General features: G+C 47.2%; 2 protein-coding genes across 8 annotated transcripts in view; one reads left to right on the top strand and one right to left on the bottom strand.

The window, feature by feature from the left end:
• FAM120B (family with sequence similarity 120 member B) overlaps positions 1-12,090 on the bottom strand; it is a 49,116-nt gene extending 37,026 nt beyond the window's left edge. For 3 of the 4 annotated variants that reach the window (XM_064413920.1, XM_064413919.1, XM_064413917.1), the window contains exons 1-3: positions 11,344-11,431; positions 9,483-10,528; positions 4,929-5,109 (exon numbers count right to left, since the gene is read on the bottom strand). In XM_064413920.1, coding sequence (XP_064269990.1) covers positions 4,929-5,109; positions 9,483-10,502 — 1,201 coding nt within the window. In that variant the 5' untranslated portion in view covers positions 10,503-10,528; positions 11,344-11,431. Of the gene's footprint in view, positions 1-4,928; positions 5,110-9,482; positions 10,529-11,343; positions 11,432-12,068 lie in introns of those variants that run through there. The other variant, XM_064413918.1, reaches the window with a different exon arrangement.
• On the top strand, positions 11,789-26,938 carry DLL1 (delta like canonical Notch ligand 1). Of its 4 annotated transcripts, none has more exons than XM_064413912.1 (12): positions 11,789-13,588; positions 15,412-18,859; positions 19,108-19,419; positions 19,626-19,686; positions 19,924-20,181; positions 22,625-22,685; positions 23,176-23,306; positions 23,452-23,621; positions 23,750-23,966; positions 24,928-25,720; positions 25,836-25,950; positions 26,267-26,938. In XM_064413912.1, exons 2-12 carry the CDS (start codon positions 18,800-18,802, stop codon positions 26,270-26,272), a joined length of 2,184 nt encoding a protein of 727 aa, XP_064269982.1. In that variant the 5' UTR covers positions 11,789-13,588; positions 15,412-18,799; the 3' UTR covers positions 26,273-26,938. The 4 variants fall into 4 exon arrangements, with proteins under 4 accessions (XP_064269982.1, XP_064269984.1, XP_064269985.1 ...); XM_064413914.1 differs by lacking the exon at positions 11,789-13,588 and adding an exon at positions 14,339-14,430; XM_064413915.1 differs by lacking the exon at positions 11,789-13,588 and adding an exon at positions 14,363-14,448.
• The last annotated feature ends 245 nt before the right edge of the window (positions 26,939-27,183 follow it).

Consider the following 27,183-nt stretch of genomic DNA (forward strand, 5'->3'; position numbering starts at 1 on the left):
TTGACACGAATGAAAAAGAAGTGTGCTATGGTGAAAGGGCAGAAATTCCTCAGATGTATTTCTAAAGTCAGGGGTAAGAGAAGGGAAAAAGAACACTACAAAATCTGTTTTACAATTTCCTTCCTTCCTTCCTTCCTTCCTTCCTTCCTTCCTTCCTTCCTTCCTTCCTTCCTTCCTTCCTTCCTTCCTTCCTTCCTTCCTTCCTTCCTTCCTTCCTTCCTTCCTTCCTTCCTTCCTTCCTTCCTTCCTTCCGCCACTTCCGCCACTTCCGCCACTTCCGCCACTTCCTTCCACCACTTCCTTCCTTCCGCCACTTTCTTCCTCTCCTTCCTTCCCTTCCTTCCTTCCCAATGGGTCTGCAGCACAAACTCCCAATAAAGGTGAGGGACTGAAGAAACAACACATGGAGTATGAGGGACCGTGTTACACATGACTTGCCATGCTTATATGTTCAAAAACCAATGACATTAAAAACAAAATTTTAAATGCTTACACTAGAGGTGGGGAAAGACTTAAACTGTACATTCCAATAGGTGAATAATCTCACATCTTGATTATAAATGATTGTCCATGATAATGTTATTTCATGAACAAAACCCTTCCATCAAATAACCCAAAGTCGCTTTCAGAAACATTCTGATGTTTTAACATTCAGTTTTAAGATTTAGTGTGTGGATTACTCTGCTTTTTTCAATTTATTCAGCTCACTCAGACTCCTAAATTTTAGCCTGGTTTCTTAAGGAGGCAAACCTAATACAATTAGGACATCTGTCTTGTAATTAATTCATGGATGCACTGCTCTGCTTCAACTAAATCTGCCAAAGGAGAAGTGATTTCAAATAGATTAAAGTCCAAAACATTTTGTGAAACTGAAGACTCAGCTGACAGAGGGATCCTATTAGGGCACCAACTGAAAGAAAGGCAGGAAAGTCAACTTACCTCTTGTATCCAAACAGACTGAATGGCAAATCAATACACAAATAGCCATAGAAGAGCTAGAGATGAGAGAAAAGGTAGATGGGATTTGGGAAGGGCAGGAAGCAATAGGGAACATGCTTAGGAACACCATATACTGCAGGAGGGAGTTGTCAAGGACATGAGGAGAAGTGAAGATGGACTAAAAAAGCATGGAAATAGAAAAACTTTGCTGGTGAGGAGCATTGCTCTTTATGAGTTCCACAACTCACAGAAAAACATATCAAAATATGTCTTGACTCTAAATACCAGTGAGAGATTATTTTTGACATCAACCATTGAACTCATGCACAGTAAAAAGGGAATTTGACAGGAAGTCTACAGTTTCATTCTTTTAATGTTTGTGAATGTAGGTATAGGACACAGCACCACATCAACTGAGTGCTTTTCATTACTATAGCCCATTAGTAACAGACATATATCACTGTTCACATAAACAACCAAATAAATATAGCTGAAAGCAAGGTCCTGCAAACTGACAGCCCATTAACATACAAAGAACAAAGTGGAGATATGATTTCTAAAAGTCAACCCTCTCTCCATGGAAATATCTTGGGGAAAAAAACACACTAAGTTTTTAAACTTCTTTTCCCCACAATGCACATAAAGAGTATCACCAATGAAATGAAAAAAAAAAAAATAGCAGTTCATTTGTTTAAATAAATTCTGAATGACCTGTGAAAGCACTGCTTAGGCAGCCTAAGGAAAGCTTCAACTATGTGCAAACCACGAGAGAGCTGGAAAATGTTGCTATGTCTGTTCCTCTATACCTGCAACAACCCCAACTCCCCAGAGTGGTCACTGGTGATAACTGGCAAAAGTTCTGCTAAGGGACTGTTTTTGACAGTGTCAAAGCAAGGATCAGTCTGGCCTGCTAATGTTAGAACTGGGAGTGATGCCAGGACTTCGAGGAGCTGGCCATGGGTTCAGGCTACATTACATAACCTCCTAATTGGCAGTGGACATGCAGGTGCAGGTATTTTCATGGACTGTGTTAGTGCCAAAACCTTCTGGCTTTGTTCTGAACCCTTTGCACACGTAAGCAAGCTTGGCTAGCCTATCAGGGTGTATTATTTACTGTTATTTTCCCCTCCCACTTGAATTTTTCCAGAAGTACTTTTTCTCAGAAAGATGCTAAAGTGTTGACAATTTCTATCACTGTATGCAATATTTCACAGATTGATCAGAATGGCTCAATTAACTATAAATGCACTTTTGAAATACAGAGACAACAAATGCCGTGTTGTCAGAATCACCATCAGCCCCCTATTTATTTCTGTAGGGTCCAAAATAAGGCTGTGATTCTCCAGCATTTCCATGAGTAAAGGTACACACACCACACACCAAACTATACCAAAGGCAGTGTTATATAAGCAATTCTTTCAGCAGCTCTGCTACCTTTTACAGGCAGGCACTGATTTGCTCATTCCCACTGCCTGCCATTCCCTCGGGGTGTTTCAGCACAGCTGCTTGTGGCTACACCGAGCCAGATAGGGAAACAGACCAGGTTAGTAACCTGACTACAAAAAAGGCAGGGAAAAGAGACACTGGCTATTTTCAGTTTCTCAAACTAGGCCACCACACAGCTGCACAAACAGCTGCAACAGCACAAGTGAGACGATGTGCAAGGATTGAAATGAGTGGCTGTGCAAGACAACGATTTAAAGTGGCACTGATAGCAAAAGCAACACATCCCACTATGGCTTCAGGCAAAGTGGCATGGTATGGGCCGATAGCTTCAAAGGATATGACATTCTGCTCATATAGATTTGTTGGTCTCTTAAGCACCCTTGGAAATCACAATCTAGACATTCAGAACTAACAGTCTCTTGTTTCAGAGGAGGGCAACCAGTTTACATTAGCTTTAACCTGTTCTTACTAAAACCGTAACCACTGCTTTTACTAAATTTTGCCTGCATTGCCAATTAACAGTAAGTAAGCAGACCTGCAAACTGCAAAGAGGTCAGTTTCCACCATATTTTAATTGACGATATTAAGGAGTAAAAAAGAGGATCACGAACACATGCCCGACCACTGCAAACTGGAACAAACATTGTGTAGAGTTAGTCGAGTTAGCTTCAAATGTGCTACATCAGCAGCTATATAATGGTGGCAGACTCCACATGGACTAATTTAATTTGTTGTCTTGTTCCAGTAAACTCTTTTATAATGCTACTCCAATGTCATTCTACATTATACTACAACCTACAGACAGTGTAGACTTCTTCCCATCCTATCCCTTATCAAATTACAAAAAGCAGTCAACTTGACCTCATCTTGAGGGAAACTGGCAAATTCTACTTTGTAAAGAACAAAGCTTCTTTGTAGTTCTAGCAGTGAATCCATAAAAACTAATGCTTACACATACCTATGCATTCCAATACAGACTGTGACTAATGATCTACACTCTTGACTTAGAAGCAACTATACACTGGAATAAAAAAATAACTCATGAACTACTAGGAAGTGACATGGTTAAAGCAGTTAGAGGTAGACACATGCATTGAAAATGCAGATTTAATAGAGGCACCCATGCAGACACAATCTACCTACCTTTCTGGGGGGGTTAAGGACTGGTTTTCTAAACTATGACTTAGTTTAGAAAATTATCTTTAGAATTGGAAGCCTGAACTGAGAATAAATAACCCATGCTATCTGTGGTTTTATTCTAAAATCACTTCCTTAAAAGAAGACAACTTTCACATTAAAATTTCATTTTCAATATGACTCTAAATAAACGTTTCTGTATTTCAGTTCTAATCTTCTCTGAGTACTAAACCCAATGTAACACAAATGTTAACCTGCCTACTACCCTGCCATCTTGCAGCAACAGCTGTTAATTAGGAATTTTGTTCTGGGTGTTTCTGAAAACATCAATGAATATCCTGCTGTTTAGATGAATAAGTAAAACTCAACCAAGTTATAATCATCTACAAAATTTGGAGGCAGTACACCAAAAAATGAAAAATGACAGATGTGCATGATTACTGCTGAGATTTTTGTTAGTCTCTCCAAATCGCTATGTAAACTCTGATTCAGTTTTCCTATTATGGCACAACTTCAGCCTCTGGCTGCCGAGGGAAATCATGTACTTAATTACCTTTTTGCGCCTTTCTAAGCAAATAGTTTGAATATTAGGTTTGATGGCGGTGGACTTTCATCAATAAAATTTAAAGCAATTACCATGGAGAAATCAACACATTCAAAAGAATAAAGTTCAGTACACTTTTAATTTTCAACTCACTGGCTGAAAGACACTGTAAAGATAACACTTAACTAATGGAAGTCTGAAGAACATGAAATTGGTCCAATGATGTGAATAAAGAACTCTCTGTCTTCAAGGAGATGAATGCAAGCACAGATATAAGTACCTGCTACCGAATCTGTTTATACCGCTGGATAAGGAAATCATATTTTCTAGCACTTGGATGAAAGAACTAATAATAGCTGGCAGGACTACTTGCATTTGTATTATTACAGTAATTGTATTTGACTGCTCTGAAAATTGCAGACTTAAAATCAACAGAAGGTAAAACTTTAACAGTGCATTATTGTTCTGTAAAAGTGCATTACAACTCACTAATTCATCCAGAGCCACGCTTGTCCAAGCAACATTAGGTTTCATATACCTTCAAACTTTCAAGAATCTTGTAGAGATTGCTCAATCTTTTGATCATTAACAACTTTCACAACTTCCCATTTAGCAAGGAAAAAAGCTCAAATTTTTAAAAATCACTTTAAAAGCACTGACATAGAACAGCATGTAGAAAAAGCCCCACAATTTCACTCACACATTTTCTCTTACTACCATAAGAATTACATTTCAGCTGCTCAGAGTTTTTATCCTAAATGCATTTTATATCCTAAATTATGATAGAGCCACTGAAGCAATGAATTCAAGATTTCATATTTCAAAATTGAAAGTATAATGGTGTAAGTAGTTTAATCCTTACCTTTTCCAGATTCCAACAAGATAGAATAAATATGCTGACGAGCAGGGCGGTAGATAAGTGCTTGTCCAGGAATCTCTGTATCATAGTCATCTTCCAAGGAGTTGCTGCACTCAATCTCTCCATGACTTAGGATATTGAAGATCGAATAATTTTCAGATTGGATATGCTGTTCTTTAGCTAGCTGTTCGTTCAAAGAAGGAAGAAGGCATTATCTCCAAAATTAAGAAGAATCAAAAAGTAACAAAATGTATTTACTGTTTGAGGAAATAGATATTTCTCCATCAGTAGAAATGGAGGTAATATCCAGGGAGGGAACAAGTGCTTTTTCAAATAATACCAGTATAGTACATTTTCAGACATCCATCTTTCTGTGGACAGGAATCCACTGGAAAATCATCATTACCTTTCTTAGTCCCTCCTTCAATTCTTAAAATTTAAGACCTTGAACAACAAAATTTTTCTAGAAAGTAATTATTCTTAAAATTAATTCTGAATTCCAGCATAGCTGCCCTCCTTTGGTCACCTGAAAAAGCATCTTCTTTCTTTACACAGTGAGTGAAGGCACAACAAAATGCAAACTTTCAATTCTATTGCAAGATGAACTATATAAGACAGCTGTATTTCTTTCCTGACCTGACTTGGTGTAAGCTTACATTCTGGTAAAATTAGAATACTTAATTTCACCACACTTTTACTTTGCAATAGTTCTCCACCATGAAAAGAAATGCCATCTACTCTAGTGAGGAAAACCAGGCCTGCAGGCATGTTGCTGAAAAGCAGAATTAACAGCATCACCCAGGCTGGACATTAATCACGCACTGGATGCAGACACATCTGGCTACAGCAGCTGGCTACAAGCAACCTCAGTACCAGCAGGGTCTGCTGGTCTGGAACAGCCTAGGTGAGAAAGCAACAAGGATGCTCTCAGCATCATTCTGTGCTCATCAGCACAGAATTCCCACCAGTAACACTGGCCATCTGTATTGGCCAAGTGCACAGACAGACAGACTTTCTACTTCACAACCCCAGACCAAAACTCAGGGTGTTCAAACAGCTGAGCAGAGTGAACACTTCCACGGGGTGCCACTAACAAATTCTCCAGAACCTGTGCCATATGGTGAGTAGGCACTGACATTTCTCTGCTCTGCATTCCCTGCATGTGTCATGCTAGTTGTACTGTTTGGGTTGTGCCATCCTCCTGCAGCTACCACAGATTCTTTCACCAGGAGTTACTGGACCACTGGCCAGAAACAAATTCACTATTTCTGCAGCATTCCAGTATATGCAAACTCAGGAACTCAGCAGCATGTCAAAGCTGCAGTCATTCACTAGGTAATTAGTGATCAAAACTAATTCTACTAAAATGTCATACTTTCTATGCACAGTGCAAATCAACAGAGCACTTATACAATATATTAAAGGTTTCCCTGCAAGAAATACTTCAATATTCCTAATATGTGTAAACAATGTAATCCCCCAAGTATACTTTTGTAAAAAATAAGAACAGAGCATCAAATATTTCTAAGCATGATTTTAATGAAGCCCTGAACTATTGCACAGAAACCAGCCACAGATGAGACCATCAACAATGCTAGTTTATTGCAATTTGTCAATAATCTACACTCCCTTATGTACTGAAAAAACTATAAGCTGATTTCAAAAGTGTTGCTGCATTCAATGTATTCACTGTATTCAATGTATTCAACATCTGTATCTTGAAAAATATTTCTGATTCATACCTACAATCAGCTAGAAAATGATGCTCTTCTGAGAGAAACAGTAACATGAAACTATGCCCTCATGGTGGGAATTGAGCTTTGTGTGCCATTTACATGAAGTTCAGACGATGTGCAAGGTAAGCAGAAATACATATGGATTTCAAATATGAAGCAAAGCACACACATTACATATACAAATATTTGAACACTTGTAACAAAAACAAAAGAGAAGTTAACATGTCTAACATTTTGACTGTAATTTCCTTGGCCCAGGGACTGGCTTCATGTAGGATTCTTGCAGCAACAGGGAAGCATTCTTCAATGGAGTTTCTAAACATTATTATTTTATTAGAGCAGTAGCTCAGCATGATGCTTCAGAACTTCAGTCCTTCAAATTAAAGACCAAGCCAAAAAATAATGACCATTTGTCATAAAGACCACATAGTACATTCTCTTTAGGAATAAGGATATTGCCACTATTGTCCTGGCCATAATCCAACCTAGATAATTGCATTCTGGCTGTTTTTCCCTTGCACTTCAAGCAGAAAGAGATTTTTCAACACCTTATTATGATGTACGACTGCTGATTTTTAAAAATACCTTCTATTTAACTACAACAGTCAAAAGTGATATGTACTGTATCTATGTGTGGTGAATATAAAAACCAAAATACATCTACAGTTTAGCTGAAATGAGCATTGCATAGGTTACAATGCAGTTATGAAATGTTTTATAGTATTTTTAGAAAGAAAAATGTAAATTATATTGTTACTTTAGAGTAATATGAGGAAACAGAAAAATAGTTTTAAAAAAAATGCTCAAGATAAGCAAGAGAAAGAAAAAAAAAACTTTGGTGTTTGAAGTCTATAAGGACCTAATAAAATAGGGAGTAACAGATGGCTAATATAGGGTCTAAAATACACTTCCTTGTATAGATTTTTTAAAAAAATCTCAATATGTTATCTTAATTGCCACGAATTGACAGAATTGTACTCTAGACTTACTACTATACCATAAACTCTGATGCAAGGTAGCACATTTTCTATTAGCCAGGTACACCACCCTAAGCTAATATATCCAATTTCCCAGAGTGACTCAATCTGACATACCATATCTCACCCCAACACCAGTGCATCCCTGTCCATGTGGGATGCCATAACTAAAACTTGCTACTGCAGCCCTGCCCTTTGGGAATTAATAAACCCATTGAAGTTTTTTTGGGTCATTCAGGGAGAATGAAAATAAGGGTAATTTATCTTGAACCAAAAAGACAAAATACAGACGTATTGCATTTGACACTGTCCTGTATAATATCCTTGTCCCTGAACTGGAGAAGCATGGATTTCACAGATGGCTGCACTGAAAGAGCTGTGATCAATGGCTCGATGTGCAAGGGAAGGCCAGTGAAAGAGGGGTCCTCGGGAGTCAGTACTGGGACCAGCAGAGTTCAACATCTGTGTCAGGAACATGGACAGCGGGATCGAGTGCTCCCTCAGCAAGGCTGCTGGTGACACCAGGCTATGTGGTGCCATCAGCATGGAGGGAAAAGGATCCATCCAGAGGAATGCAGACAGGTGGGCCTGTGCAAACCTCATCAATTTCAACAGGACTGAGTACAAGGTCCTGCACTTGGGTTGGAGCAATCCTGACCACAAATACAGGCTGGATGGAGAATGGATTGAGAGCAGCTCTAAGAAGGGCTTTAGGGTGTTGCTGAATAAGCTGCTTGACCTATGAGCTTGACCAGCAATGTGCGCTCCCAACCCAGAAAGCCAGCTGAACTCTGTGCTGCATCCAAGACAGTGTGACCAGCAGGGCAAGGAAGGGGATTCTTCCTGTCTACTCTGCTCTGGTGACACCCTACCTGGAGTGTTGTGTCCAGCTCTGACATCCCCAGCACAGGAAGGACTTTGACCTGTTGGAGTGAGTCCAGAGGACTGCAAAGATGATCAGAGGGCTATGATCACCTCTGCTATGAAGACAGGCTGAGAGAGCTGGGATTGCGTAACTGGAGAAGAGAAGGCTCTGGAGACACCTTAGAGCAGCCTTCAAACACCTAAAGGGGGCTGCAAAAGAGCTGGAGAGGGACTTTTCAAAAGGGTGTGCAGTGACAGGATGAGGGGAAATGGATTTAAACCAACACAAAGTAGGTTTAGATTAGGTATAGGAAGAAGCCCTTTGCAGTGAAGGTGGTGAGGCACTGGCTTAGGTTGACAAGAGAGAAGTTGGATCATCCCTGGAAGTATTCAAGGCCTGGCTGGATGGGGCTCTAAGTAACCTGGTCTAGTGAAAGTCTCCCTGCTCAGGGCAGGAGTTTGGAACTAGGTTATCTTTAGTCCCAACCCCCACTATTCTATGACTCCATGACATGATTCTGTAGGAGTTTCCACGTCTCCACCACAAGCAATTTCAACTTCTGCATTCTTAGCACAGCTACCTTTGATACCTCCATTGCAAACCACAGTCAAGCAGATCACTGACCAGCTTATGGTTGACCTGTGGGTTCTCAAAGTAAAAACCAAGTCAATACACAAATCATATTAACATGGGAAATCATATAGTACATGGGAAGTACATTTCTGTGCCCAGCTGCTGGCCTATACAGGAGCTGCTCCCTATTATATGACCTACCTGACATTACAAAAAGAGAGAAACCTCTTTTCATTAAATATGCTGCATCTGTGTTCATATTAATGCATGCAATAGTCGTAACTGGGGCTCTACTTAACAGACAAAAGATTTTTGCACAAGCAAATTTAAATCAATAGGATTGATGTAACTTCCACTAACTAGACATGACCATAAAGTGATCATTAAGCTTTAAAAAACAAGTTACCTGAAAGACTTCTTTATCTTGACAGAGAGCTGATTGTTGTTGAAGGGACAACATTTGACAATTTGTTTCATTGGGAGGAACCCATGGAGACTGCTGCCCAGGCAAAAGATAGGAGTTCACTCCTCTGCAAAGCAATGTCTTGTCTGATCCCAGAGGTAGAATCTCTTCCAAGTGTTTCAGGCTGCTGTACGAGCATGGAATTTTTGAGATGTAATTTGCTACAGACAGCAGTATGTTTGTTCTTCTGTTGTAGCTATTATTCCTGTGGGGACTGGTGGTTAAACATTTGTGCCAAAAGCCTTCCAACATGCTTTCTGGAACAACATCATTTCCAAGCAAGCACGCAAAGAGAGGAAGGTGTGCCAAACTAATACCCAGCACATGGCAAAGAACTTCTCGAGAGTACATAACAGTGACCAGTCTGTCCAAACAGAGGTTCTCAATGGAAAAGTAGGGACATGTGTTATAGATGAGATAGTCACTATCTTGCCCCAGAATTCCTATACAGCTGTGCTGCAAACCATATGCAGCCACCTCAAAGTCTGCCTCTTGTAATGTGCAAACTGTTTTTTGTCCGAGTGATTTCAGGGCATAACGTGTAAAAGTAGGCAGAGCTGAAGGAAGAACAAACATTTCTCTCCCTGGCTGTTTCCTGTGAGTCTTGATAAACTGAAATAATCTGGCTATTTCCTCAGTATTCTTCATCCTCCGTTTGATCCACTCATCTCTCTTTTTCTCTTCTACCACCCCGTCGAAGTAAAACACCAACTTGATACCAGCTGCCATAAAAGCATTGATAAAATCCTCTAAAATGGCAAGGTACTCCCGCCACTGGCCACCGCACACCCAGGATTCTGGTGTGTACCAGCGTCTAACGCAACTCATGGCATCTACCACGATAACAGGTGGGCAACCAGGATGATCAATGCGATGCTTTTCTGCCATTTCTCTCAGATCTACTGTTTGGCATGCCTCAGGGCAAACTCTTGCCACAAATCCCTGCAAGCCTCTAACACCCATGGCTGATGTCCAAAACTCACAGCAGTCTGAAAGAAGAAAAATAAAAACAACGTTCTAAGATGCAATACTGGAAAACAATGAAATTCTACAATGACATTTTTTAAAGGTGCTTGGAAACAAACTTTGCTTTTGCTGATAGTTCATTGCCGTATCCCACTTTTAACAATTTGAAACAGTTTGCTTCCCCTCTGCAAACCGAACATAAGTACTCATTCATTTTCCCTTCTACCTCTGGTTTTTGTATCAGTGAAAAATAAAAGTATCAAGAGATTCTCCTAAGTATGACGGAACAAAATTCACAGAAATCATTAATGAGTAAGGCTGGAAGGAGCCACAAGTCCAACCTCTCTGCTCCAGCAGGACCATGCTAGAGCACACAGCACATGATTGAGTTCAGACAGCTCTTGAGTATCTCCAGTGAGGGAGATTTCAGGTTAATAGCATGTAGAGAAATACACAATACTAGAAAATAAAGGATAGATTTTGGTTTTTTATTAAGAAATATACATGCTGATGGTATTCAAAAGGTAAAGAAAGGACGGTGAGTTTACAGAGTATTGTGAATTTTAAAAGCATTCCCGAAATCTATCAGTTAAAGACAGTTCTGAATACCACCCTCTTTAACCACAGTTTGGTTCCGAAGGGGTCTTTAGGACCTCTCAGGATGCGGCGGGCGCTGCGCGCAGCCCCGGCAGGGCCGAGCCCCGAGCCCCGGGGTCCGTGCGGCTCCCGAGCCGCGCTGCCCGCGCACCCCGGAGCCGGGGCCGCCCCGCCCGGCCCGGCCCGGCCCAGTCCCGCCCCGGGGAGCCCGCGGGCCCCGGCCCCACCGCCCGGCACTGACCCGAGCGCCGCTTCCGCTTCCCGCCGGGCAGGACCGGCCCCGCGCCTGCGCCCGGCAGCGGGGCGGGCCGTGCCCGTGAGGGGCCGGGCCGGGCCCGTGAGGGAGCGCTCGGGCCGTGCCCGTGAGGGGCCGGGCCGGGCCCGTGAGGGAGCGCTCGGGCCGTGCCCGTGAGGGGCCGGGCCGGGCCCGTGAGGGAGCGCTCGGGCCGCTGGCAGCGGCGGCTGTCCCCGCCCGCGGGCTGCGCTCGCTCGGCTTTGTACGGCCGCAACGGGGCCGGAGGGGCCATTGTGGCCCCGAACAAACCCGGCCGGCACGGAGGGACGGGGCGGGGGACACGAAAGCGTCGCGCACCGAAATCGCTTCAAACCCCCCCGAGTCGCCCTTGAGAGATTTATGTTCCCCCGGGCAGCGCGACCTTTGGCGGGGGGCGGGTTCGCTTTGTCGTGCCCGACGCTTGCCAGCGGAGGAGAACCCCCGTTGTCCCCGGGCCGCACATCCTGGGATAACGCCCTGGGTGCGGGCCGGGAGCGAGACCCGCTCGCAGCCCGCCGGCAACAGGTGGGACCTGAATAACTTCACTCCCTTTCCCGGAGGGGGAAGAGGGACACAGGAGAGCCCATGGGAAGATTAGATCAGATGTTATTGCCGGTGAAAAATTAAAGAGAGCGGTGCTCTGGGGAGTGCAGATTAATATATTTGGTGACTCCGAGTGCACAAAGCCTCACCATTGTGGCTGTGTCTGAATGCCTGTGAATAGGATGGAGCATATGTGGCCTGTCACCGCAGGTGCCCACATCTGTTCGTCTCCAGGCAGATGCTCTCAGAAAAGGGGGGAGCATTTCCAAAAGCTCAGGCCCGCCCCATCCATACCCATCCTCTTTCTCTAATCACCTTCTGCAGAGTAGTTTTTGCCTGCACCTTCTCTTACCCCCTGCCTACCCTGAACGCAGAAAAATGAAGAAATAAATAAAACCTGCACAAATTGGAAGTGGCTTGGAAAGCTCTGGAAGCACGTAATCAAACTGCTGCCCCCTCTCCTCCCCCAGAGTTTAGTAGCAACAAGTTTTGTGCTGCAGCCAGCATACAGTGCACAAGATGCACACACTGTGCAAAGGGGGGGGAACACAAAAACCCTTCAAGCATGAAATGCAACACAGTACAGCAGCACTCTGTGCTGTCACAGGGCTCTAGAGAGTGACATGCGCTGGAGTGGTGGTTTGCAGCTACTATTTATAGTTATGGCTTGAGATGATGATTAATAATGCTGGGCAAAAGAGGGAGTTTTCCTGCAAGAACTGGCAGAGATGGTGAATATTGCTACTGAAGTTAGTAGCAGAACAGCATCTTTCCAGCCATCCAGCAGAATCTTGCAGCTGCAATGCAGAATATTTTTTGAGGTGTGCCATCACATTTTTTATCACCTGTACATGATCTGAGTCCTAGTGCTCACCCTCCCTTTGTGACACTGCTGCCAAGACAAGCCAGGCCTCAGCACTGCATGGCCTTGCTTGACAGGACAAATGGGGTGCTGAGGCGCAGGATAAATATCAGGATCAAGGGATATTTAATGTGGTAAGGCACTTAAGGTTTTCTAGTTCAAATGTGTTCTGTAGCTTCTGGTGTGGTGAAGACCTTGAATATCCTACTGGCAAAGATGCCAGGACTCCAAATGCAAGACCGAGGTGCTCCCAAGGGGGTACGGGCAGGAAGAGCATTTGAAACTGCGTGTTCCAGAGCAGGGGCAGGGGAAGGAATGGGACCTGCCCAGCTCAGGGCACCCACAGGAGGTTTCGGGAAAAGTTATGATCCAGACCGGGGTGGGGGGAACCCGAGGGCTAAGGGAGGGCAAGGTGGGGGGAAACCTTATTTCCCCGAACCCCTTTTCTCCTGTTGTTTCCTGGGGGGTCCCGTGGTTCTGGCCCTCTGGGCGGAGGTAAGCAGCCCTTCATCCTTCCGACTTTGGGAGCAATGACAGCTCACGCACACGAGTGATTAATTTTATCCCTCTTAGTTTCCCACAAGCTAAATCCCGTCGGAAGCAAGCCAGGGAGCAAACCCAAACAAACAAGTAGCGCAGAGAAACGGGGCCGGGGCGGGGGGAGGGGGTATCTGGCTTTCTCCTCGTGTGCAATCAGTAAAACACATATAGGGGCCACTTCGGGATTTGCCCAGGGAAGGGTTGGAGAGCAGCTGGCTGCGGTAATCTCCTCGGGAGACAAAGGAATGCCCCGTCCCAGGATCACAGGTAAACACACAACCATTGTAATGAAAATGAGGGGCTAGGATAGGGCCGGAGCAGATGATTTGCGATTTCAAAAAGGGGGCTGGGGGGAAGGGAGGACCCGGAGCTGCTTATCTATCATCTGGCCTCGCTGTGTGCCAGCTGAGCCACGCGACTGCCCTTTCTTATTCTAATCAGCACATGCCTTTGCAACTTTGGGCTAACCTACACGCTAAACTTCTTAATGCTCCTCCCCGCACACGGCAAGGGCGGCGGAGCGCCCCTGCGGCACCGCGGACCCTCGGCGCTCGTCACGCACCCGCCTCGGGTCGGGGCGCCCGGCGGCGGGGCCCGGGGCAGCGCCAGCACCCCCGGTCACGTCGCCGAGCCTGGGGCAAGCGGGGGAGCCAGAGCCCCGGCCCAGCGACACCCTGCCTGCCCTCCCCCCGCTGCCCATCCCCTCCCGCCCCTCCTGGCCCGGCCCGGCCCGGCCCGGAGGAACAGGTGAAGGGGGCGTGCGGCGGTGGGGCAGCCGTGCACACATACCTCCGTAGGGACTATAGATCTAATTAAAATATTATGCACAGTCGGCTACACATAGCTCCACACGTTCACGTCCCTCCGCCGACGCACCGTTCGCCATATGCCCGGAGCCCTCCGTCCCGGGAAAAATCAGTGTTGCACGCCAGCGATGGCAGCGCGTCGCCCTAATTAATACACGCACATATCCCACCCACCCCCCTTTTTAAGTGACTTTTCCCATAATCTGGCTCGCTTAGAAATAAAAGCTGCGGCTGATGTGGGGAGTTCTTGGCCGCGCTCGTCCGCGGCGCGACCGTAAATACTGGCCGGAGCAGAAGAGGGGGGTCGGCGTTGCGGGAAGGGTATCAATTAGGGGCAGGGAGGGAGAGCACAATACCCCACCGGCCCCAGCGAGCCGCTGGCAGGCGGGGCCGGGCCCGCCGCGTCCCGGCCGTGCGGGGTCACCGCGCCCTGGCGGGGCCCCGCTTCCCGCGCCCGCCCCCGGGGGTCCCGCCGCCAGCTCACTCGGCGGGGCGGGTGCGGCCACGCAGGACGTCGGGCGGGACGGGACGAGACGGGAAGGGACCGGGCGGGCGGCCGTGCCCGGCAGCGGGGGCCGGCAGCGGTGCGCGGGCACGGCGAACAGCGCGGGGGCGGCGGGGGGCGGCGGGCGAGCGCGGTGCGGAGACACGCGGTTGGGAGCGAAAAAGCGCCATTTGGTTGGGAGCAGATGGCTGGCTGGGGGGCTGATCGCGTCTAAAGGCGTGTCATCCCCCTTCAGCGAGAATCCCTAAGGGCTCCCCTTGTCTTCGAAATCAATGAAAATTAAAGTGCAGAGAATGGATGAATAGTTAGACCTCGAGTCCCTCCTTTGTTCGCCTCAGCTACTGGTGGGCAGGAGTTAAACTACAACAGCCTCCTATAGAAACACTTAAGTTAAACAGTCTCCCCGTTAGTCCAGCATCTGAAAGAGAGAGGGAGCGGGGGGAAAAAAGCAGAAAAAGGAGCTTTCTGCTTGATTTCCCCAATACAGAATCGCGTGGCATAAATTAAGCCAGAGAAGAATGAGCGCCGTGGGCAGGATCCTGCCGGCTCTCACGGCGCCTTTCAGTCACGCTCAGCAGCGGTAATCGAGAAATCTGTGCCACGTCAATTTAACAAATACCCGGTACCGAAGGGGGGTTGTTAAGGATTTGGGGGCAAGTTTTTTCGTTTTTTTTTTTTTTTTTTTCTATCGCTAGGTTAAAGCCCTCGCGCGTGTAACTTTTTATTTCCAGTTTTTTAAGCAAGGAGATGCTAATGGACCAACTTTCTATCTCTCGTAGATTAAAAGATCCGCGTTGATATATCACTTCTCGCCTCCACCGACGGGCCACCACCCCAATTTCAAGAAAGATATTGCCGCTCACCCCCGCCCCCCCCCCGCCCCACTCGCTTAGTAAACCTCATACGAAGTGATGTTTTCCCCCTCTCTCTCTTTTTCCCGGGGATAACGCCGCAGCAAAGTTTGCGAAGCAGCGACAAGCCACTTGAAAAGATGTTGACGCTAGGTGGCAAAAGTAATGTGCAGTGAAAACAGGCGCTGCTGCGGGATGCGCGCCCCCGCTCCCCGTGCTGAGGCTGGGCACGGCGGGGGCGGGCGGCCGGGCCTCCGGGGATCCGCCGCTCGCTCCCTCCTGGGCCGCCTTCCCTACGTCCTCGCACTATGCCTGCGGGATTGCTGGTCCCTTCTCTGCCCAGACACAGCTCCCGGGTAAAAAAAACAAACAAACAAACAAAAAAACCCCCACAAAAACCAAAACCTAAAAACAACAACAACAAAAAACCAAACACAAACATTCCTGTACATTTTAAACTTTTGCTAATGCGTCGAGGGGCGGGAAGAGGAGAGAGGAAGAGCGCCTGGATGTAGATGGCTCGTTCGACTACAATTAGATGTAAAGGACGCACGTTGAGTGGCAAAACGTTGCAAAGATCTGGACTTGCACCAAGATGCTTGTACCAAGGGTTGGAGTAGGTGGCCTGGGTTTGGGGCAGGTGCCACAAACCCCTCGTAAATGAATGTGGGCAGCTACAGTCCTGGAACAGTCAAGAAGAGCTGGGCTGAATGAACTCATTAGTGATTTTCTTTTAATTGGTATTACTCAATGCTTTTACTTTAAGAAGTCTTTAAGATTTTTTTTTCCTAGCACATTGTAAGATAATTTGTGATTAAGACATCTGCTTCAATGGAAGCCACATTTTGCCATGCAAATGCACGTTTCAACCCAATAAAGTCGCCATAATAAGGCTTTTAGCACGGCATACCTACAGTGAGGTTATTGTAGCCAAATCCTCTCCTTTCGCACACAAGCTTAATCTGTGCTGAAATGATCTGTTACAATTAAAATGACATTTACAGAGACAGTTACACCTTGCATCCTAATGAATCCGCCTGCGCCTACCAAAGGTGTTTAAACAGGGGGCCTAAACAAAGTGGAAAACCCTGCTTCGAGTGACATGCCAGAGTCGCCCTCCAACTTTTATCCCCTGCTTCCATACATCATTAAGAAACTGCTCAAATGGTAATAGTCTCTATCCCTTTTTCACTGCACCAGTAAACTCCTTTCTGCATTTTAAAGATCAAAACAAAAGTTGTACTGTCTAATGGGTACGTAAAAATTTTTGTAAAGGTGACGACTGGTGTAAATTTGGGCTAGTTTATTTTGTGCTCGTATGTGTGTGTATGTGAGTGTGTGTGAATGTGTGTTGCGGAGGGGGGAAGTGCTGGAAGGGATTTCTTTAAAAAATGTGCGGACATTGTTGTAGAGGCAGTAGCGTGCGCCGAGGGGAGCTCTTTCTCTCCCTCGCATTGTGCAGGGAGCAGGTGCTGTCTACATTACCATACAGCTGAGAGCACAAAGAGCTAACTGATTCAGCCCTCACACAATAACAAACGGCCTTAATGACAGCCACGCGAACGACACACACCAAACTCACTTTTTACTAAGCTGAAGGACGAAAAAAGAGGGAGGGAGAGAGAGAGAGACGGAGAGAGCGAGGGAGAGATTGCTGGTGATGATGATAATAATCAAAGAGGGGTGCGGGACCCGGGCGCAGCGAGTGGCTCTCTCCGGCAGCGGTGGTGGCGGGGACGGGACCCGCGGAGCCCCGCAAACCGGTCCCGCCACGAGTGCCCGCCGCGAGCCCGCCCGCGTCCTCCCTCGCCGCCGGACCCTCGGGCATCCCGGGTGCCTCTGCCGGCGGGATGCGCGCCATGAGCGGAGCCACGGGAAGAGTGAACCCCGGGTCACTTCGTCCACGTTCGTTGTCCCCCTCCCCAGTTACCCCGGTTATGCCAGGGTAAATGCAGTGTGAATTTCACGGGATGGGACTCCCCTCGATGTGGCTCGATGGCTCCCACCTCCCTCGTCCCTTTAACGCCGGAGAAGCCCCTTGGAGTAGTCACGATCACCGAGTCACTTTTTGGGGTCACGGCGGCTGCTCTGCACGTTCCAAGAAGCAATTACAGCCCGCCGTCCCCGGGGCTGCTCTCCGGCCGGAGCGTGTTGCACTGTCTCTCCCCGGTGCAGAGGGGGTGTTACCCTCTCGCCGGAGCAGAAGGGGGATTCTTGCGGTTACCAAATTTGCAGGAATGTAAATGAACACGTTTTGTGAGTGCGAAGGGGAGGGGGAGGAGGGTTGCACATTTTACAGCTCACTGACCATTTGGCGATCCATTGAGAGGAGGGTTTGGAAAAGTGGCTCCTTTGTGACAGCTCTAGCCAGATTGGGGGGCTGCTCATTTGCATCTCATTAGGCATGCAGTCGGCCGGCGGGATATAAGGGCGGCAGGCGCCCAAGGAGAGGCAGATCCTTAGCGCTTCACCCTCGGAGAGAGCCGCCGAGCCGAGCCGAGCCGAGCCGCGGCACGGAGCGGAGCGGAGCAGCGCAGAGCAGGCACCCCCTCCCCCGTAGGAGCACACCCGGACACGCTCTGTTCGCTGCTGTTGAGACACGAGCTTATTTTTGTTGGCTGGGATTCCTCTAAAAACAAAAGTAAACCCACAACAAGGAAAGAGAGCTTCGCTTCCTTTGAAAAAAAAAAAAAAAAAAGGAAAAGAGAAAAAAAAAAAAGGGGATCAAGGCTCCGACGTGACCTGCCCGCCACCGCTGCTGTTTGACACCCACCAGCCCCGACGTGCGCAGGGCGAGCGCAGCCGCGCAGAGCCGCTCCCGAAACGCACCGCCCCGGGAATTATCGCCGCTGCCTCCGCCGCTGCCTCTGCAGGGATTTCCAGATCGCCAATTTTTAATCTTCCTTGGGAAGCCTTTTCTCTGCCTCTGTTGGGAATTAAGTTGCTTTTATTTTTTTATTTTTATTTTTTTCTTCCTGGAGAAAAGGAGGAGCATCGTGGATTGCGAAAGAAAAAGAGTTTAACAGATAAATATTATTTTTTCCCCCTCGTCTTCTTTTCATCTCTTTTTCTTTTGCCATCCGAAAGAGCTGTCAGTTGCCGACAGGCTACATCTAGACGTGTCGGCAAAAGGGAAAAAAAAGTCAGAGACACTCCTGAAAGAAGGAGACCGTGACACTAACTCTTCCAGCTCTGCTGGGACGAGCGGCTTTGGCCGCTGTGTTTTTTCCCTTACCCCGAAAGACACTTTCCCCCTTTCCCTCTGACGAGAAGATAAGCGGGAGGAAAGCGAGGGCACCAGAGCTGCACCTCCAAAATGGGAGGTCGGTTCCTGCTGACGCTCGCCGTCCTCTCGGTGCTGCTGAGCCGCTGCCAGGTAAGTGCCCGCGGGGTAGGGGACAGGAATGCCTGCACCGGGGGGTCCCGCACCGGGGAGTCCCGCGGGGGATGCCGGGGACTGTCGCTGCCGGTCGCAGCCGTGAGGAGCGGGGAGGGGGTGCCCGCCGGGGCCGGGGCCGGGGCCGGGGCCGGGGCCGGGGCCGGGGCCGGGGCCGGGGCCGGGGCCGGGGTCGGGCTGGGGAGCGGGCTGCTCGGTGGCTGACGGCCGCTGTCCCCGCCCCGCAGGTCGGCTCCTCCGGGGTCTTCGAGCTGAAGCTGCAGGAGTTTGTCAATAAGAAGGGTCTGCTCAGCAACCGCAATTGCTGCCGCGGGGGCGGCCCCGGCGCCGGCGGGCTCCAGCAGTGCGACTGCAAGACCTTCTTCCGCGTCTGCCTCAAGCACTACCAAGCCAGCGTGTCCCCCGAGCCGCCCTGCACCTACGGCAGCGCCATCACCCCCGTCCTCGGCGCCAACTCCTTCAGCGTCCCCGACGGCGCGGGCGGTGCCGACCCCGCCTTCAGCAATCCCATCCGCTTTCCCTTCGGCTTCACCTGGCCCGTAAGTGGGGGGCGATGCTGGAGGGGGCGGCGCATATCCATCCCGTCCCGTCCCGTGCCATTCCAAGAGGCCACCAATCCCCTTGAAGTGTCAAGGTGGGAGGGGGACAATGACTTTATAACTTCTGGGGACTGGTGGCACTGTCCCTTGGGCCTACCTGCTCTCATGAACTCCTGGTGGGTTGTCTCTGCTCCTTCTTTCCACAGGGCACCTTCTCGCTCATCATTGAGGCTCTGCATACAGATTCACCTGATGACCTCACCACTGGTAAGTGTCCTGAAACACACTTTTCCCTGTAATAATCCCAGTCCCGCAGCCCTATTTGGCCTCTTTCTCTGCACTATGTAGCACATTCTCCTCTACAGTAGACCTGTGGCAACAGAGGCCAACCTGTTGGCATGCAGCCATGTCATCCTGCCTCTGCAGTTCCCCTCCCACCAGAGACCCCCCTATGCCCTGCCTGCTTTGCGCTCTCTAACCACTCTCCTCTCCACTTTCACACAGAAAACCCTGAGCGCCTCATCAGCCGCCTGGCCACCCAGAGACACTTGGCAGTGGGTGAAGAGTGGTCCCAGGACCTGCACAGCAGTGGCCGCACTGACCTCAAGTACTCCTATCGCTTTGTGTGTGATGAGCACTACTATGGAGAAGGCTGCTCTGTCTTCTGCCGCCCCAGGGACGATGCCTTTGGTCACTTCACCTGTGGGGAGCGTGGCGAGAAAGTCTGCAACCCGGGCTGGAAAGGCCAGTACTGCACTGAGCGTAAGTATCCACCTCCTTGTCTCCTTGGGTGCCCCTTGCAGCAGTCTCTCCTGAGCTCTTGGGGTTGGCGGAGGGGTGTTTCTCTGACATCAGGCCCCATGGGGAGGGAGAACCAAGCAATGGTGGATGGATCTCTGGTTCCATGCCCAAGCCTTACCAGTGTGAGGGATGAGAGATCTCAGCATTGCCACAGAAAGTTAATGCAGACAGCCCCTTCTCAAGACAGCAAAATGTCAGTGCCAACACTACACTCTTGCTCATTTGCTTTAAACCATTTAGTCTGGTAGCAAAATGTTCAGCAGTTGCTTGAGAATTTATTAAAATATATCAGGACTATTTTTTATACCTACACCCTCCAACCACGCAACTTTGACCATCACCTACAGAGCACATAGCTTCAGGGGAGGGAGCTAGGCTTTGGCAACATCCCCATGTGATAGCCTTATGGGTAGGCTTGTTATGGTCTGATCCTCTGTGGCCTTGTATTAAGAAAAATACCAGGAAGTCCATGACATTCTCTATGGCTTCTAGACTGTACATTTCTGATTTGGGGTACTCATATACTGCCACTAACAGAAATTTCTGCACATGGGGCCACGAGAACATTCAACTTATTCCCCAGTTCTCTTCTGTCCCATTGCCATCATAATTAATACCAATAAAGTAGTGAGCAACATGAAACATACCCCAGAGCTTGAAGTTTTTGAGGAATGTGGTGTGTTGATACAGCAGGAAAAACTGGGACAGTAAGCAGATCACAGACAGGATAGTGCAAGGTGTCAGATACTTTCCGGTTGTATGAGATTCCACCCTTTGTAGATCCATAGCAGTGTACACCCAAACGTGCACACAGAGCCCCTGCTGCAGCCTGTGATGGCATTCTCTGTTTGTGTGTATACACGGATCTGAAATATGCTGGCAGATGACGTACTGGGCCAGTGCTCCTCTGCAGTCATCAGAGGGCCGAGCAGGCAGGAAGAAAACAGTTCCTGGCTGTAAAGCAGCCTCTCAGCTTTCTTCTTGTGTTTTTGTTTCTCTTTAAACCCACCTACACTGTGGTGTCAGCTGAGCTGCTATCAAACCATTCCTGATTGATTATTCACACTGTTAGTGACTGCTAGGATGCTTTTAGCAGTTCATGGTACGATGTTGCACAATAAACAGCAGGCAAAGGGGCTCACATATTCTTTGATAGTGTTTTAAATGAGAGCTACAACCTTTCCTATGATTAAAAGTGCCTAGCCCAGTTGTGTCAAGGGGTGGAGAAAAAGGAAGCATTTTGATAATGAGCTCTTTTGGGGCTGTCAGCACTTTTGAATGCCTGTACATCTCTGCTATTCCCAGAGCGAAGCAGAAGGCTGTCCATCTTTCTTGACTCATTATGTACGTTCTTTGCTGTGTTTTCCCTCTCAGAAAAAAAACAGCTTATAGCACTGACACAAACCTACTAGGCAGGGGAGATGTGTTTATGTGTGCATGCAAAAAGAATGTTTTGCCGTTAGTGAGTGGAGCTGCCAGTTGCAGATTGATTCCCGTTGCCTTGCCCCCAGCTCCATTCTTTCCAACTTGGAGGCGATCTGATTATCAGCACTGATTCTTTCTTTCTTTTTCTTCCCCCCTCCTTCCCCTCGCATGCCATTGTCTCCGCCTGGCTTTGTTGAATTAAAACTTTGCAGTGCCTGCTTAATGAGTTCCATAACCAGGCGAAGTAATGAGCAGAAGTCCCTTTTTTCCCTTCTCTCATCCTCCCTCCCGCTGGCCCGCTTACCTCTTTTACCAGGGCTGCACCAACCCGCCCGCCCCTTTTCGGAGCAGGGAGGAGGGGGGAAGGAGGGAGGAAGAACTTTAGACTTATTTATTTGAATAAGAAAAAAAAGTTTTTTTGCAGCGAAATCACGCGCGTGCCATAGATTAGCTGTGGGCAGGGATAGGCTGCCCGGTCGCTGGCCGCCGGTCCCATTGGCTCCGGGGCTGGGGTATTGTTGCAGTGGGGCAGCTGCTGGGAGAGAATAGACAATAGAGCAGCTGTCTTGCACTGGCACCCTGCACACCAGCTGTCCACTCTTATCTGCACACACACTTTCGGGGGATATTAAGAGGTGGAGCTGTGTGCATAGAATTGGAAAAAAGGACTTCTGACCCTCACTGGGAAGGGAAGGAAAGGGGGGTGAGGGGCTGTGGGGAAGGGAGCAATTGTGAGCCCTCTTTTGTCTGTGTGCAACTGTATTAAGAAGAATGCTCATCCCTGGTGATAAGTAAAGTGCCCAGTTACGGGGCAAGATCAATACTCCTTCAGACTCCAGAGATTAATTCAGCTGTGCTTAACTGCCCCAACCTAGTAAAAGGGACTCAGTCCCCACCCACAAGACTCAGACTCAGACTTGTAAAAGAGAGTTGTTTTGGCACCAGTGCTGATGTCTTTCCCTGCTCGGTTTGTTTACAGCGATTTGTTTGCCTGGATGTGACGAGCAACACGGCTTTTGCGACAAGCCAGGGGAATGCAAGTAAGTTTTCCACTCCCTTCCTGCTTCCTTCTTTGTCTTTCAGTGTTGATGCTCTGGTGTTAAATAAGCCATTGGACATTTGAAGGGTTGGTTTAAAGGCCTTTCTTCATATTAGATGAAGTTTCTTCATATTAGATTGGAATACCTGGTTGATGCCAGATTGAAGTATTATTCCATAAGTCAAACATCAGTGCCATTAATATTAACCTAATGGGTTTACAGTGCTGTGTGTAAAGTTTGGCTCTTTGTTATTAGAGTAAACAAATTAACTATCAGAGCCATGGATCTATCTGAGGAAGTGGAAGGAATAGCTAGGACTGATGAAAGCTGATGCTATGGTTGGACTTGATGACTTTCTCACATGAAAGATCATCGAGGGCTTTTAGGAAACTTGATCTCCGGCATCAGTGTGCTTGCAGGTTTTGTGATAGGGTTTCCAACTGTGAGAAGTCTAAATCTGAAGAGACTTTTTTGTTATCTTTTTTTTCAGATGCAGAGTGGGCTGGCAGGGGCGATATTGTGATGAGTGCATCCGATACCCAGGCTGCCTTCATGGTACCTGTCAGCAGCCGTGGCAGTGCAACTGCCAGGAAGGCTGGGGTGGCCTTTTCTGCAACCAGGGTGAGTTCTCAATCCTTGCCTGAGCATCTATTTCAAAATGCAGAAAGCAGGCAACTATTTTCAGCTCACCCATTGTCTGCTAGTCTTGCAAAGTAGCAAGCACCTTGGCTTCTCTCTTTAAAAAAAGAAAATATATCTTTTACAGACCTGAACTACTGCACCCACCACAAGCCCTGCAAGAATGGTGCCACGTGCACCAATACTGGTCAGGGGAGCTACACTTGCTCATGCCGACCTGGATATACAGGCTCCAACTGTGAGATTGAAATCAATGAATGTGATGCCAACCCTTGCAAGAATGGTGGAAGCTGCACTGTAAGTTGTTTGTTAAACTCCTCCAAGGGAAGAGTTAATGTCAGTTTTACTAATTTTTAAAATCCATTTTTGGATTTCAGAGCAAGTTCAGACCAATGTTTTGATAGTTTCTCATTTCTTCCCCCCAGGACCTGGAGAACAGCTATTCCTGTACCTGCCCCCCAGGCTTCTATGGGAAGAATTGTGAGCTGAGTGCGATGACTTGTGCAGATGGACCATGCTTCAATGGTGGGCGCTGCACCGACAACCCTGACGGGGGCTACAGCTGCCGCTGCCCACTGGGTTATTCTGGGTTCAACTGTGAAAAGAAAATTGATTACTGCAGTTCCAGCCCTTGTGCTAATGGTAAGGCCAAACAGCATACACTTACTTTGGGGTCTGGTCTGGAGTTCATAACAAGGCACATTGATCAATCACAGAATCATAGAATGGTCTGGGTTGGAAGGGACCTTAAAGGTCATCTAGTTTCAAGCCCCTGCCATGGGCAAGGACACCTTTTACTAGACAAGGTTGTAGAAAGCCCCATCGAATCTGGCCTTGAACACTGCCAGGGATGGAACATCCACCACTTCTCTGGGCAACTTGTTCTCTCACAGTAAAGAATTTTTTTTGTAGTATCTTATCTAAAACTGCTCCCTTTCAATTTAAGCCATTCTGCCTTGCCCTACCACTACATCCTCTTGTAAAAAAGTCCTTGTCATGTCAGTAGTTGACTTGGTGGAGGAGGATCTGTACTACGAAAGCAATGGTGTGGCTTGGGCCATTACTGCAGATTGTGTTTTCTGATGGGTTGGCTGTGGCCAAGTAACTTGGTCTGAATCTTCATTCATGCAAATGTGGAAGATTATACTTTCAAATCCTTTACAAAGAGTCTTAGAGGTCTGTGGATGCAAATGCCACACAAGTGCTAAACATTATTACTTGTAATCTGGTAACAGTAATTTTCCAGTTTTGATTAAACTAGTGAAGACTTTCTGTACTGTAATTCTCCTTATTCATTGCCACTCAAACTCTGTAACATGAGATGTGGTGTTAATCTGACCTGGACTAATGTTCTAGTTTGAGCTGAGTGAAATGTTTAAAAAGGAATGGGATTGAGACTGAAAAATAAATCTGCTTAACAAAAATCTTTCTTAAAAACATGTGCTTTCTATGTTGGATTAGACTTGTCATAAGGTCAAGCTGACCTCTCAAAAAGAAACCCTTCCTCAGCTGCTGGTTGTACCTTTGGCCCCAAGAACAGCGAGTGGGGGGCTGTTGTGTCTGGCTGCCCACCACTCAGCTCTTCCCCCTTCCTGTCTTGCAGGAGCCCAGTGTGTCGATCTGGGGAACTCCTATATCTGCCAGTGCCAGGCTGGCTTCACTGGGAGGCACTGCGATGACAACGTGGACGACTGTGCCTCCTTCCCCTGTGTCAATGGAGGGACCTGCCAGGATGGCATCAATGACTATTCCTGCACCTGCCCCCCAGGATACAACGGGAAGAACTGCAGCACCCCGGTGAGCAGATGCGAACACAACCCTTGCCACAATGGGGCCACCTGCCATGAAAGAAACAACCGCTATGTCTGCGAGTGTGCCCGGGGCTACGGCGGGCTCAACTGCCAGTTTCTGCTCCCTGAGCCACCTCAGGGACCCGTCATTGTTGACTTCACTGAAAAGTACACAGAAGGCCAGAACTCCCAGTTCCCCTGGATTGCCGTCTGCGCTGGGATTATTCTGGTCCTCATGCTGCTGCTGGGGTGTGCTGCTGTAGTCGTCTGCGTCAGGCTCAGAGTGCAGAAGAGGCACCACCAGCCTGATGCCTGCAGGAGTGAGACTGAGACTATGAATAACCTGGCAAACTGCCAGCGCGAGAAGGACATTTCCATAAGTGTCATTGGTGCCACTCAGATTAAAAACACAAATAAGAAAGTAGACTTTCACAGCGATAACTCTGATAAAAATGGCTACAAAGTCAGATACCCATCAGTGGATTACAATTTGGTGCATGAACTCAAGAATGAGGACTCAGTTAAGGAGGAGCACAGCAAATGCGAAGCCAAGTGTGAAACGTATGATTCAGAGGCAGAGGAGAAAAGGGCAGTACAACTAAAGAGGTATCTCACATATGAGTGCAGGGGGCAGCTTGGCTTTGAAGGGGGAGTGTATATCTTATAGGTAGCATTAAACAACAGTCATCTGACTTGTTTTTTCTCTTTTTGCCTTCAATAGTGATACTTCTGAAAGAAAACGACCAGATTCCGTATATTCCACTTCAAAGGACACAAAGTACCAGTCGGTGTATGTCATATCAGAAGAGAAAGATGAGTGCATCATAGCAACTGAGGTTAGTAGGGTTGGAACAGCAGAGAAAAGTCTTGGTCTGCAGCTCCCATCCAATACAATCCTGGGAAGATAAACTCCTTTCCATAATGCCACAGTGGTTTGTACCTGTTGCAATACAGCCAGCTCAAGTTTATGATGCTGTGGACGTTGTAAAGACAAGCTCAGTGACTTGATGCTGTGGATATTGTGTGTTTGACAAGTTCTGTAGACTAGGGTACAGTGGTTGAGGTGGGCTGACCCACCCCTTGGTAGCTTACAGCCCTCTTCATATGCTTCATGAACCTCTCCTGATCTCTGCTTGTGTTTTCTCTTTCCAGGTGTAAACCAGAGGTCATATGGCAAGGTGGTTGTTCAGAACAATTTCAGAGGAGACGTGCCCCAATGAATGCTGCTGAAAGAGGAATGGGAGATAGATTCCTTCACTGACTGCTGCTGAGAAACTAAATTCAGGCTTGAGCTGGTTCTCTACTGAAGTTAGCAAAGTGACTGCAAAATAAAGAAACAAGATGGACACCAGGCAAGGGTCTGTGTTCAAGGATTACTGTTGCACTGCCTTTTATGAATTTTATCATTGCACTATGGTCAGTTGCTTTTCTATATATATTTAAATGAATGGACTTAATTACTACATAAGAAGCATGCACTGCCTGAAGTGTATATTTTGGATTATTATGAGCCAGTCTTTTCTTGAATTAGAGACACAAACACTGCCTTTATTGTCTTTTTTGATACTAAAATGTGTTTTTACTAGGTGAGAAAAAGTGTGTTATTTTTTTGAATCTGTAAAAATATTTTCATGATAATTGTAAAGCTTGAGTATTTTGTGATGTTCATTTTTTTATAATTTAATTTTTTTGGTAAATATGTACAAAGGCACTTCGGGTCTATGTGACTATATTTTTTTGTATATAAATGTATTTATGGAATATTGTGCAAATGTTATTTGATTTTTTTACTGTTTTGTTAATGAAGAAATTCATTTTTAAAATATTTTTCCAAAATAAATATTATTAATGATAACCAGAGTGCCATGTTTATTCCATATCTGATTATGAACCAACTGAACTTTGCAACCAGGCATCTGACAGGCCTGTGTAGACTCATGGGGGCATTGAGTAGGATGGAGACTTATTACAAAGACTGGGGAACAACTTGTTGTGTGTAGACCCTCCATCTTTCCCCTCCTAACCTCTGACCTTTTGACCCCATGGTTGTGCTCAGTCTTACCCCAAAG

The sequence above is a fragment of the Passer domesticus genome, chromosome 3 (genome assembly GCF_036417665.1).
Source record: "Passer domesticus isolate bPasDom1 chromosome 3, bPasDom1.hap1, whole genome shotgun sequence".
In the NCBI taxonomy this organism is placed as follows: Eukaryota; Metazoa; Chordata; class Aves; order Passeriformes; family Passeridae; genus Passer; species Passer domesticus.